This window comes from Salmo salar, chromosome ssa17, assembly GCF_905237065.1.
Source record: "Salmo salar chromosome ssa17, Ssal_v3.1, whole genome shotgun sequence".
NCBI lineage: Eukaryota > Metazoa > Chordata > Actinopteri > Salmoniformes > Salmonidae > Salmo > Salmo salar.
Genome location: NC_059458.1, coordinates 24,600,111 through 24,613,050, shown reverse-complemented (window position 1 = coordinate 24,613,050; position 12,940 = coordinate 24,600,111). Strand labels below are relative to the sequence as shown.

Below are 12,940 nucleotides of genomic sequence, written 5' to 3'. Positions count from 1 at the left end.
CTTGCTGAAGAATTGATTTCCTTGTCTGACAGTCAGGGAAAAGGAGCATCTCAGTGCATGGGGATTCATGTAAAGGAATTACCTTTTGCATTGTTCTTTTGTTTCTGTGTATTTCTTGTCTTTCAGTGGATGTTAATACCTTGATATTCTGTTCTGTCAACAGCATTTCCAGCTGGCTTTGATTGACTCCAACCCCTGCACTTTGTCCAAAGCTGAAAGTAAGTAGTGTGAATAAAGCTAATTCGGTAATGCAAGTTTCTTTTTCTTCTTGTCTTTTTTAAATATGCATGTTTAAACGCATGTTGATGTTCATTCGAGATTTAACTACAGAAATGTACTGGACAAATTGGCTAACTATGTTGATTGAGAGTAGGGATGGGCATGCTTAATGGAGTACTCAAACTGATGTAAAAAAAATATATATATATATACTGTAAAACTATTTTGTGAAATGTTTGTCTTGAAGACAACGTTAATGTGTGTCTCTCACTCAATTGCGTACCGACCGCTCCCTCTAAACACGTATGCTGTGTTCGCCTACAGCAATAAATGCCTATTAAAAACATAGTCCATTCAGAAAGTATTCAAACCTCTTGACTTCCACTTTTTTGTTACGTTACAGCCTTATTCTAAAATTGATTAAATAAAACAAATTCCTCATCTACACACAATACCCAATAATAACAAAGTGAAAACAGGTTTAACATTTTTGCAAATGTATTAAAAAAAAAAAACTTAAATACCTTATTTACATAAGTATTCAGACTCTTTGCTTTGAGACTTGAATTTGAGCTCAGGTGCATCCTGTTTTCATTTATCATCCTTGAGATGTTTCTACAACTTGATTGGAGTCCACCTTTGGTAAATTCAATTGATTGGATATGATTTGGAAAGACACGTCTATATAAGGTCCCACAGTTGACAGTGTATGTCAGAGCAAAAACCAAGCCATGAGGTCAAAGGAATTGTCCGTAGAGCTCAGAGACAGGATTGTGTTTCGGCACAGATCTGGGGAAAGGTTCCAAAACATTTCTGCAGCATTGAAGGTCCCCAAGAACACGGTGGCCTCCATTCTTAAATGGAAGAAGTTTGGAACCACCAAGACTCTTCATAGAGCTGGCTGCCTGGCCAAACTAAGCGGGGGAGAAGGGCCTTGGTCAGGGAGGTGACCAGGAACCCGATGGTTACTCTGACAGAGCTCAAGAGTTCCTCTGTGGAGATGGGAGAACCTTCCAAAAGGACAACCATCTCTGCAGCACTCCACCAATCAGGCCTTTTATGGTAGTGGCCAGATGGAAGCCACTCAGTAAAAGGCACATGACAGCCCGCTTGGAGTTTGCCAAAAGGCACCTAAAGTACTCTGACCATGAGGAAACAAGATTATCTGGTCTGATGAAACAAAGATTGAACTATTTGGCCTGAATGCCAAGTGTCACGTCTGGAGGAAACCTGGCACCATCCATACGGTGAAGCAGGGTGGAGGCAGCATCATGCTGTGGGGATGTTTTTCAGTGGCAGGGACTGGGAGACTAGTCAAGATTGAAGGAAAGCTGAACGGAGCAAGGTACAGAGAGATCCTTGATGAAAACCTGCTCCAGAGTGCTCAGGACCTCAGATGGGCGAAGGTTCACCTTCCAACAGGAAAATGACCCTAAGCACACAGCCAAGACAACGCAGGAGTGCTGGCTTTTGAGGCTCGACTGGACTGAGTTATGTGTTGTGAAGCTAGCCACAATAAGGATTGGGCACAATAGTGGAATTTGAGGTTTGCCTTCAAAATAAAAGTTTGACAGTGATGCAAATGAATACAGAGTATAATTATGCCCTACTTTTATTTTGACGGCTAACCGCAAAGGCCACTTGTGGCTGATCCTTATTGTGGCTAGCTTCACATAGATGGGTCCGACCATTTAATCAAATAAGAACTGTCTTATAAGTTAGGGTTATTTTAGATGATGACAGCTAGCTAACTATATAGCTAGGTAACTATAGCTACTGAATGGAATGTCGTTTTGCTATGTTTTTGGGGAAGGACTTTGTTAGCAAGCTAGCAACCTTTTTTTATGACCAGCACTGGTAAAGACATCTTTTCCAGCATCATAGCATACGTATCAATGCATCGTTGTAAACAAATGAAATACGAGTGATGGTATAATGACTACGTAAAAAAATGATGAACACGTTAAATTATTGTATGACGTGCAGTCATATTCAGGTCCTGATTGGTCAACAAGCTTATTTGACATGCAAAGACCTAAACGGCGTTCCATAGAAATCCTGGTTGAGAATGAAACGACTGAACAACGGAACAGCACAGCAAGTAAGTGAAAGAAATAGGTTTGGATTGATTTACTGGTAATGGGGACATACGTAAATGCTGACAAATTAACTTTTTGGTCAGTGTGGTGTATGTGTGGGTAACCTTTTTATTTAACTAGGCAAGTCAGTTAAGAACAAATTATTTATGATGTCCCGGACGACACTGGGCCAATTGTGCTTCGCCCTATGGGACTCCCAATCACACGGACGCAGCGGTGTAAAGCACTGCATTTCAGTGCAAGAGGCGTCAATACAATCCCTGGTTTGAATCCAGGCTGTATCACATCCGGCCGTGATTGGGAGTCCCATAGGGCAGCGCACAATTGGCCCGGGTTAGGCTGTCAATCTAAATAAGAATTTGTTCTTAACTGACTTGCCTGGTTAAGTAAAGGTTATACACACACACACACACACTGACCAAAACTTTATTTTGTTGGCATTTACGTATGTCCCCATTACCAGTAAAACATAATGTAAACCTATTTCTTTCACTTACTTGCTGTGCTGTTTCATTCTCAACTAGGATTTCTATTGAACGCCGTTTGGGTCTTTGCGTGTCAAAAAAGATACACGTCAAATAACAGTATTTGACCTGTCAAATGACACTATTTGACGTGTCAAATAAGCTTGTTGACCAATCAGGACCTGAATATGACTGCACGTCATAAAATAATTTAACGCAGTTATTACACATTGATTACACTCACTCGTATTTCATATGTCACAATGATTCGTCTACGTATGTTATTATGCTGGTAATGTTCTCTCGTGCACCTACAGTGCTGGTCATAAAATAAAATAAAAAGCTAGCTAGCTCATGGATGCAAACAATGTTCTTACCCAAAACGACAGCTGTTTTAGTAGCTATAGTTAACTAGCTAACTATATAGCTAGGTGTCATCTAAACTAACCCTAATTTATAAGACAGTTCTTATTTGATTAATGGTGGTTGAACCCATCTATGTGAAGCTAGCCACAATAAAGATTAGCAACAATAGTGGACTTTGCAGTTAAAGTATGTCATTGTATTCATTTGCATCACTGTCAAATAGTGGAATTATGCCATCATTTAATAGATCATGCTAAATGAGGTTGGAATGTTGTATAAAATCAACTTGTTGATTTGAAATCACACTGGATGTATTATACTTTAGAATTGCATTGGGGGCATACTTATTTCACTGTACGGCTTTACCTATGGATTGTGGATAAATGACGTGGTATCAGTCTACTCAGTGATACCCAGAGAACATTAGCATCTTAGGTCTTATTGCGGGACTCTGAAACAACTGTGAATTGAGCCACATTTTGTCAACCTACGTGTATTGAACACTATTCCCGAGGGAAAACAAAACTGCGTGGATGTTTTGGAGTCTGATGGAGGACGTTGGGGAAAAATATCTTGGGTAGACTGCTATACCATTTCATTGATCCCCAATCCTTAGGTAAAGCTGTACAGTGCAATATGTATGTCAATACACACAATAGGCTGACTGGGGAGGTGATTTCAGTCACAGTCCCACGATAAGAGCTACAACGCCAATGTTTGCGTTAACTCTTCACAGTTGTGTTCTGTGGGTGTCACTGAGTAGACTGATACTGCATTTCATTGCTTCACATTCCAACGTTGTTTAACATTATCTAGTATAAATATGTCATGATTCCACCAATTGTAACCTTCTACATCACTTTCGAAGATGTACTTTTATTTTGAAGGCAAACTGCAAATTACACTATTGTGCCTAATTCTTATTGTGGCTAGCTTCACAACACAAATCGATCTGGTCGAGGCTCAAATGCCAGATGCTAGCTGGCTGCTTATAACGTTAGCTTTGGGCAACAGGGTTAAGTAGCTGGCTAGCTATTTATTTTCATGAACTGAAGTTCAATTTCAATAGGCGAACAACAAGTGCCTACCTAGCTACTACTTACAAGGATTCTTAAATCATTGCTAAGAATAGTAAAAATGACTGCAGTTTCTACTGGTCATTGTTTTCAGGCTGGTTGTATTGGTGCTAGCTAGCTACCCCAAAAGTTGCGGTCGAACAAATAATACTTTCTTATCAAAGGGGTATTGTAAACACATCGTTCGTGGCCGGTGATTGCTTTTTTGTACAGCTTTGACACTGATAGTAGTGGTGGCACTTGGATTGCACGTGTAAATTCACAACACAACATTCTATAATAGAACTGTTATTTGACATGTCAAATTAAAAACGTATTTAATGCGTCAGTGTTATTTGACGTACATCTTTTTTGACACGCCAAGACCCAAACGGCGTTCTGTAGTATGTCGTCAAGCTAATAGCAGTGATGCTATTACTGTGTAACTCCGGTAGGTAAACATCTGAAAAATGGCGCACTTGGTAGTGTGTACCGGTGCTCGACCAGTCGCGAAAGCCAACATCACCCACGACAGAGAACGGTTGATTGTCAAGGGCAATGAATTGGATTTCGCCTTTGAGTTGTATCGCTGAAATGTTCTTACTCTTTCAAATGACTACTCAACTTGTTGACTGCTCGATCCACACAGCAGACATTGTGGGCTAGGTTAGGAATGCTGTGTTGCGTGTGTCGTGCAAAATTTTACTTGGCATCATTACGTCCTGTACCTACATTATATAGGTATGCACGTCAGCTTTGACATCGGTTTTGCACATCGGTGTTAAACTAGACATCGGGCTGATGCCGACGTTGGCATTTTTAGCTAATATCGTCCGATTCCGATATGTTCACTGATATATTGTGCGTCCCTACTGATAACGAATTCTAATTGCTAAGTTGCCTCGTATATTCAGGCAATAAAGAAACAAGTGCCATTTTTAAAATTAATTTGTTGAAACTGATATAGACTTTTGTTTATTTTTTTACCTTTTAACTAGGTAAGTCAGTTAAGAACAAATTCTTATTTACAATGACTGCCTAGGAACAGTGGGTTAACTGCCTTGTTCAGGGGCGGAACAACAGCTTTTTTACCTTGTCAGCTCAGGGATTCGATCTTGCAACCTTTCGGTTACTAGTCCAACGCTCTAACCACTAGGCTACCTGCCGCCACGTGACGTGTAGGCCAGTGACAACACATCTCAATTTAATCTATTTTAAATTTGGGCTGTAATGCAACAAAATGTGGAAAAAGTCAAGGAGTGTGAATACTTTCAGAAGGCACTGTAGCTAACCTAACAACTGTAACATGCTGACCAGACCGGACTCGTCGAATGCGCGAGCGTCGCAAAATACATTTAGAAATCCATGTTATTCAATTATTGTACCCACACTGCTCGTGCGCGCCAACGAGCGTTTGCGTTGCCAAGGGCTAAAATAAGTCATTCCTATTTCTGACGCAGATCGCGCTGCAAGTCCTGCCTCTCATCTCCTCATTGGTTTATACAAGCAGCTACCCACGTGCCATCTCCTCATTGGTTATACCCACATGGGTGATTGAAAGACAATGTTTTGCCGGTTGTCGTGGTAATACTATGAAAGTGTAGATGCCAATCACCATTTAAGTTCATAGATGAAAAAGCCTGGAAGGATGCCTAGAAACAATTCAGTTGGCCATTTTATGTGTGGATTAATTGTCGGAGTAGAGGATCTTGTGCATTTCAGATAAAATAACAACTCAATGTTTATATCCCAGGACAAATTAGCTAGCAAAAGCAAGCTAGCTAAATAGGACAAATTAGCTAGCAAGTGCAAGCTAAATTGCCATACATGTTTAATGTTTTTCGACCTGTCCCCAAATTAATGTAATTGGTTCAGAGTTTGTTTTGATATTTTTCCCTGCGTGTTGTGATTGCGTTTGGTGTAGGGGGTTCCGTGTAACAATGTATTTGATCAGAGTGAAAGGAGGTGGTGTGGTAGGGTTTATCTAGCATACCGAATACATTACACTGCATGATATTATTATTGTTATTTCATTCGGCTTTCTCCCCCTCTACTGGCTCCTATTGCCTGGAACCTGTTACCTAGGAGACCCCAATACCCGTCCCGCTGGAGTGTTTCTAATCAGGCACACGGACAAACACATCCTCCCTCTCTTTCTCTCTCACACGCATCCTTTCTATCTCTGTTACACACACACACCCTCTCTCGGTCTTTCTCACACACACGGGTACATCAAGGGCAGTCTCACCTCTGTGTATCAGTCTGGTTGGGCTCATTCACTCTGCTCAGAGACACACAGCACTGCTCTACAGACAAGTCAACCTGCTGCCACCAGAGGAGACAGCCTAGCAGCTCATCTGTTCAACTCAGTGGATTAACTGCTATAATTTCTCTGTTTACTGGAGTCGTTCCATTTTGACCAGAATTTTGATGCTGAATGTTGGAATTTCTCTCTGAAGTAGCCAACAATTTGTATATATATTTTTTTTTTTGTCCTCTTCCTCAGTTCAGTTCCACATTGCCCATTTGTATGAGATTCAGGTAAGCCTTGTCTTTTTCCTCTCATCTCATTGAATTGTGTTTGTACTGTATCTACGTGCTTTCCTTTTCAGTAAGTATTCAACAACGTTGTTCAAGAATAAGTTACACTTACCCTAAAATATGAACTATACAACTATTCTATGTTAGCTAGCGTTTTAGCAGCTAGGCTAATTGATCCGAGAGAGCCTTGTGTTGTGATCAAATGACCACGCATCATAGAAAATGGATGGGTTTCCCTCTCGGCCAGTTCCGTGTGGTTGCCATGGTAACATGAGTCCCTATCTCTCTCGTATGCCCGTGTGATTCGTCTTTCACACTGCTTTGGCTTAAGCAGCAGCTCTTAATAATCGGACCATGTTGGCTGACTGACTGCAGTAGCACCACAGGAGTGCAGAGCTGTGGGTCAGTCAGTGTTCTGCTGTGTCAGTAGGACGTTGCTGCAGCAGAGTCATTTCATCCAGCAGTCTGTTGGGAGTAAAATGTCTTGGTGCAGGCTAGGGAGGGACACTGCTTAATCTGTCAAATATGGCACGTCATTTGTTATTCTCACCCTCCTTTTTTTCCCCCCTCCTTCCCTCGCTCTCGTTCTCCCGTTTTCTGCAGAAGAGATACCGGGCTGCTAAGGAGGCGTACGAGAGCCTTCTGCAGACGGAGAATCTCCCAGCACAGGTGAAGGCCACTACCCTGCAGCAGCTAGGTAAGACCACACACAGCTGGTGAAAAGAATGACTGGGTCTGGCACTGAATAAATGGATGGATGAGGTGATGGGAAGGTTGACCTATTGTTCTGTGTCCTCCCCTCCCCCTCTACTAGGCTGGATGCACCACACAGTGGAGCAGCTGGGAGACCGAGCCAACAAGGACAGCTATGCCATCCAGTGTCTGCAGAAATCACTGGAGGCAGACCCCAACTCGGGACAGTCCTGGTACTTCCTGGGCAGGTGCTACTCCAGTATTGGCAAGGTCCAGGATGCGTTTGTCTCCTACAGGCAGTCCATAGACAAATCAGAAGCCAGTGCAGACACTTGGTGTTCAATAGGGTACGCATTAGACCGTACGTCTTCTCTCTCGATCCCTCTTTGTTTTGCCCATATCTCTCCCTCCTTTGTCACTCCACTCTCTTTAACCCTTTTCACCCCTCACTGCTGTGTCCTCTACTCGTTTTCTGTATTTAACCCTCCACCTCTCACTGCTCTGTCCTCTCTACCCCTATTTAACCTTCTCCACCCCTTTCTCCCCCTCTTTTTCAATATTCAACCCTCTCCCCACCCCTTTTTCTCCATGTCCCCCTCTCCTCAATCATTTCCTCTCCATTAGTGTTCTGTACCAGCAACAGAACCAGCCCATGGATGCTCTGCAGGCGTACATCTGTGCAGTGCAGCTGGACCACGGCCACGCTGCCGCCTGGATGGACCTGGGCACGCTCTACGAGTCCTGCAGCCAGCCGCATGATGCCATCAAGTGCTACATCAACGCCATGCGCAGCAAGGCCTGCTCCAACGCCACCGCGCTCACACAACGCATCAAATGCCTGCAGGTGAGGAGAGAGGGAGAGACTCGGGAGGGAGGTGTTCAGTCCCAAATCAACCCCTAGCTCCCTACCGCTTAGATGGTTAGGGGAGGGGGTACTCCTGAGTTCACTGACCACTGGTTGGGTGCTTTTTTTTTCTTCTTCACCTGTTGGAGATTTGAAAGAATTTGGACACGTGTCAGCAAAGTGGGAATGGTTTAATCTAGCCCTTTTGTTGACTAGGTTGAGTTATCACCATGTTTGCTCCCATCCTTTCAGAACTAAAATGGGTGTTCAGGGGCTAAGAGTTGATTTTGGACTGGGTAAGAGGATGGGAGAGGTCTGAAGACCCACTTTGAATCCCACTGCTGGAGAGACCTATGATCTGAGCTGCTGGGCTACTCAAACTTGACTATTCTGAACTACAGATTGTGGAAACCATTTTCTGAATACCAGAAGGCAAATCTGTGTGTGTTCACTGTGGAACCTGGCTCCTCCAGTCCCATACCCCATGTGTCTTGTCCATTTTGATGTAAAAACATTACCCCGCATTCATCTGTATGTATGAATGAGGGAACATTCTCCAGTCACCAGTATTTTGAGCATAATTCCCTGGCATTAAGACAACGTGATGGTTTGTTTTAATGATTATGTGTTGTGTAAATTCATTCAAAGTGCACATATGACCCCCAACATGACTTCCCTGTTTGGTTGACCTCTCTACTAAAGACCATAACGGGCAAACATATTCGATTCTCACTAACAGATGGGACCGCTGATATGCCAAGCTAGTAGCTAACCGGCTACATGAGAGCGACCGTAACAAGACAATAACATTTTGATCGCAAGATCATTTTAAGTCATTAAAATGTTGTTTTCACACGTTTTCCATTCCATAGGCTCAGTTGAGTAACCCCCAGGTCACTAGTCTACAGAGTAAAAGTAAAATGCTTCCTCTTATTGATGAGGCCTGGAGTCTACCAATCCCAGCAGAGCTAACCTCCAGGCAGGGTGGCCTGAACACTGCACCGCAGGTGAGACCAGATAGACCACTCCCCCCACACACACAACCCTCTACACACACCACCGCCAACGGGCAACACATCACCTGGAGCTTCTCCATGAGTCTTCCTGTGGAGTAACCGATGCCTAGAGCAGTCATAAGAACCAATTTAACCAAGTTATGCTCACAATCTGGAAAAATTACAGTGACTGGAAAAATCCCTGGTAACAGTCGTTCATATAGCTGTACCTGGTGTGATTTTTAGGTGTAGCTTGTTAAGGCAGCGATCTAGTCATGGTTGGCAAACTAGTCATTCAGCGGCTTGAGACATGACATGCAAATGTTATGACGTGATTTGCCACAATTTCTTGTTATGACTGCTTAGGGCTTTTGTTATGACTGACAGGGTCAAGGGAAGTGTTGCCCATCCCAATCCCTTCCTCCCTTCCCCAAACTCCCTGACACAGCCACAGGCCAACCTCACTACCCACTGTCTACCACTATCTGTTATCATGGCTTCACAACTCAAAGAACCAATTTGGTTAAATTAAATTGGTTTCATTTAATTTCTCCATTCAAATAGAATACATTTTAATTGTGACATCCAGTGTATTTACACTATAAAAATACATATTTAAAAAAAGATATTTATTTTTTTAAACGTCAGTTTGTCGTTGTGATTGGTGAGGTTGTGCCTCAGTAGAATAGTTCCAGGTTGACATTCTTCCTCTCATTCATCCTGAGGTCATCAGGTGCCTTGCTGCCTCTGAAACCTGGTGGCGCCCCCTAGTGTTGCAGTACCATTCATTCACTTTCATTATAGACAACATTAGTTCTAGTGTGTGTGTGTGTGTTTGTTCGTTGAGTACAATGTAATTCTCAGCATCAGACTATACAAACTGAAGCCGTCTTCAGATGTTAGTTTTGGGGAGGAGACGGGTGAGGCTTGTTTTCTTTCCCTTGTATTCATAAAAAACAGGTTGTTATGGGTTCAGGTGTTCTGATTAGGACCACAACCCATGTTTTCAACAAATCCATTTTCATGGAGGATGACAATTCACACCTGGAGTTGCCTTTTTTAACATTTTGATTATTTTGTTTTTAAAAGCTGCAACTGCCAAGGGCTTAGCGTTGTGGTATGATCAGGCAAAGCCTTTGTATGGCCAAGCGTCTTTGTTGGCGATGAGACTCCGTCAACGTGGAAGGATTGACAGTTTGTGATGAGAAATTCCACTCTACCGGTCATGGAAACATCTTCAGGGTATCATTGCATATTGTTTGTTAAAAATGCAGGGAAGAAATGTGTACGTCTTTTGAAGTCCCAACATCACCCTCCTGCTTTTGTTCTCCCTCTCTAACTGCCTATCCCTTTATTCTGTCACTTCCTCTCCATCCTTCACTTTGCGTTCTGCTCCTTGCTACCTGCCCTTTAATTTTCCCTGTGGCCCTCTTCTCGTCCTCTATCGCTCTCTCCTTTTATCCCTCCATCTCTGCCTGTGATCTACCCTTTCCTGTCCCTTTCTCTCTTCTCTCCTGCATCCCTCCTGTATTTACCTGTCTTTCTGTGCACTTTCCCTTACTACTTTACCTTCTATCATGTTTTCAACACCCTTCACTGCCCTCCCTTGCAACCCCTTCACTCTCCCTCCTCCTTCTCCTCCCCTCCCCTCCCTCTCTGTAGGCATGTAAGCCCCAGCATAGCTCAGAGGGAGGGGGATCGGGCCAGGCTCTGCCCCCACACGTGGGCCCTATGGGCCAGGGGGAGGACCAATCCAGCCCTGCCAAGAGGAGGAGGGCCTCCAGCCCAGCCAAGGTACATTACACTATATTCAGATGGAGGTCTGATGTGTTTTTGTAGAACAGACATGATTGTCTATCAGGTAGCATAGGAAATCATGTGAGCAGTATGTTACAATACCACTTGCGTCCATTTCAATATTTTAGGTTGGCTGAAGATGAGGAATCTCTCACTCCTAACTCTCAAACACTCCTTTTGCAGAGCCAGCCAGATTCCTGGCCTAGTAACTCAGCACAGCAGCCAGTCCCCAACTGGTACCTGTCGCCACAGAAACTGCAGGTAAACACACACTTAACAAACCCTGCCCTGCCACTCACACCTGCGTCCCCCTGCTGATTCCGTCTCTACACATTCACACACTAATCTGTACATCCTCGGTGCTCCCAGCTCCTGGACCAGTTGAGGAGTAACCGGGCCAGTCTGAAGCCCCTGCAGCTGCAGATGCTGGAGCAGCTGGAGGCACAACTCAACCTAATGCAGCAGCACCAGCAGCAGGTACACACATACACACGCTTATTACCCCCAGATGTTTACCTGATGGCCTGCAAGCAGTATACTGTATGTCTCTTCTAATGTAGTGTAATATATTGACTAATTCATGTTAATCCACTGAAAGTGCTGTTGTTAATTAAAGACTAAACCCTGACGTTCTGTTCTACAGATGAGACAGAATGCATCTGGACAGCTGCGTCCCTCCCTCCCCAACGGCCCATCAGCTACCAACTCTCTTCCCCCTCCTCACTCTAGTCTGCCCCCCTCCCGGCCCCACCTGGCCCCTCAGGGCTTGTTGCGGCCCCCCTGCCCTCCTGGACCACTGGCCAACGGGCCTCTGGCAGGCGGGACACCACACGGACACTCTGACACTCTTTCTGTGGGCAATAATAATAATAATAATGATGATGACCCGGTGGCGGCCACAGGACCCAACGGAGACGTGCCTTACCTGCAGCCCGGCGCACTACTACCTCACACCTGCACAAGCACCCAATCACAGGACACAGCGCGCCGGGCCCTGCACCTAAACTCCACTCAGGTAGGACTCTACCTGTTCACTCTATTCAGGTCTGTGTGAAGCTCATATACAGTGGGGGAAAAAAGTATTTGATCCCCTGCTGATTTTGTACGTTTGCCCACTTACAAAGAAATGATCAGTCTATAATTTTAATGGTAGGTTTATTTGAACAGTGAGAGACAGAATTACAACAACAAAAATCCAGAAAAACGCATGTCAAAAATGTTATAAAATGATTTGCATTTTAATGAGGGAAATAAGTATTTGACCCCTCTGCAAAACATGACTAAGTACTTGGTGGCAAAACCCTTGTTGGCAATCACAGAGGTCAGATGTTTCTTGTAGTTGGCCACCAGGTTTGCACACATCTCAGGAGGGATTTTGTCCCACTCCTCTTTGCAGATCTTCTCCAAGTCATTAAGGTTTCGAGGCTGACGTTTGGCAACTCGAACCTTCAGCTCCTTCCACAGATTTTCTGGAGACTGGCTAGGCCACTCCAAGACCTTAATGTGCTTCTTCTTGAGCCACTCCTTTGTTGCCGTGGCCGTGTGTTTTGGGTCATTGTCATGCTGGAATACCCATCCACGACACATTTTCAATGAGCCTGGCTGAGGGAAGGATATTCTCACCCAAGATTTGACGGTACATGGCCCCGTCCATCGTCCCTTTGATGCAGTGAAGTTGTCCTGTCCCCTTAGCAGAAAAACACCCCCAAAGCATAATGTTTCCACCTCCATGTTTGACGGTGGAGATGGTGTTCTTGGGGTCATAGGCAGCATTCCTCCTCCTCCTCCAAACACGGCGAGTTGAGTTGATGCTAAAGAGCTCCATTTTGGTCTCATCTGACCGCAACACTTTCACCAGTTGTCCTCT

At 44.1% G+C, this 12,940-nt stretch overlaps 1 protein-coding gene across 4 annotated transcripts in view; it reads left to right on the top strand.

Moving 5' to 3' along the window:
* LOC106575616 (lysine-specific demethylase 6A) overlaps window positions 1-12,940 on the top strand; it is a 52,857-nt gene that overhangs the window by 22,355 nt on the left and 17,562 nt on the right. For 2 of the 4 annotated variants that reach the window (XM_045699151.1, XM_014152228.2), the window contains exons 7-16: window positions 164-218; window positions 6,710-6,744; window positions 7,348-7,441; window positions 7,559-7,784; window positions 8,062-8,281; window positions 9,154-9,288; window positions 10,939-11,070; window positions 11,257-11,334; window positions 11,443-11,550; window positions 11,717-12,088. In XM_045699151.1, coding sequence (XP_045555107.1) covers window positions 164-218; window positions 6,710-6,744; window positions 7,348-7,441; window positions 7,559-7,784; window positions 8,062-8,281; window positions 9,154-9,288; window positions 10,939-11,070; window positions 11,257-11,334; window positions 11,443-11,550; window positions 11,717-12,088 — 1,455 coding nt within the window. The remainder of the gene's footprint in view (window positions 1-163; window positions 219-6,709; window positions 6,745-7,347; window positions 7,442-7,558; window positions 7,785-8,061; window positions 8,282-9,153; window positions 9,289-10,938; window positions 11,071-11,256; window positions 11,335-11,442; window positions 11,551-11,716; window positions 12,089-12,940) is intronic. The other 2 variants (XM_045699152.1, XM_014152229.2) reach the window with 1 other exon arrangement.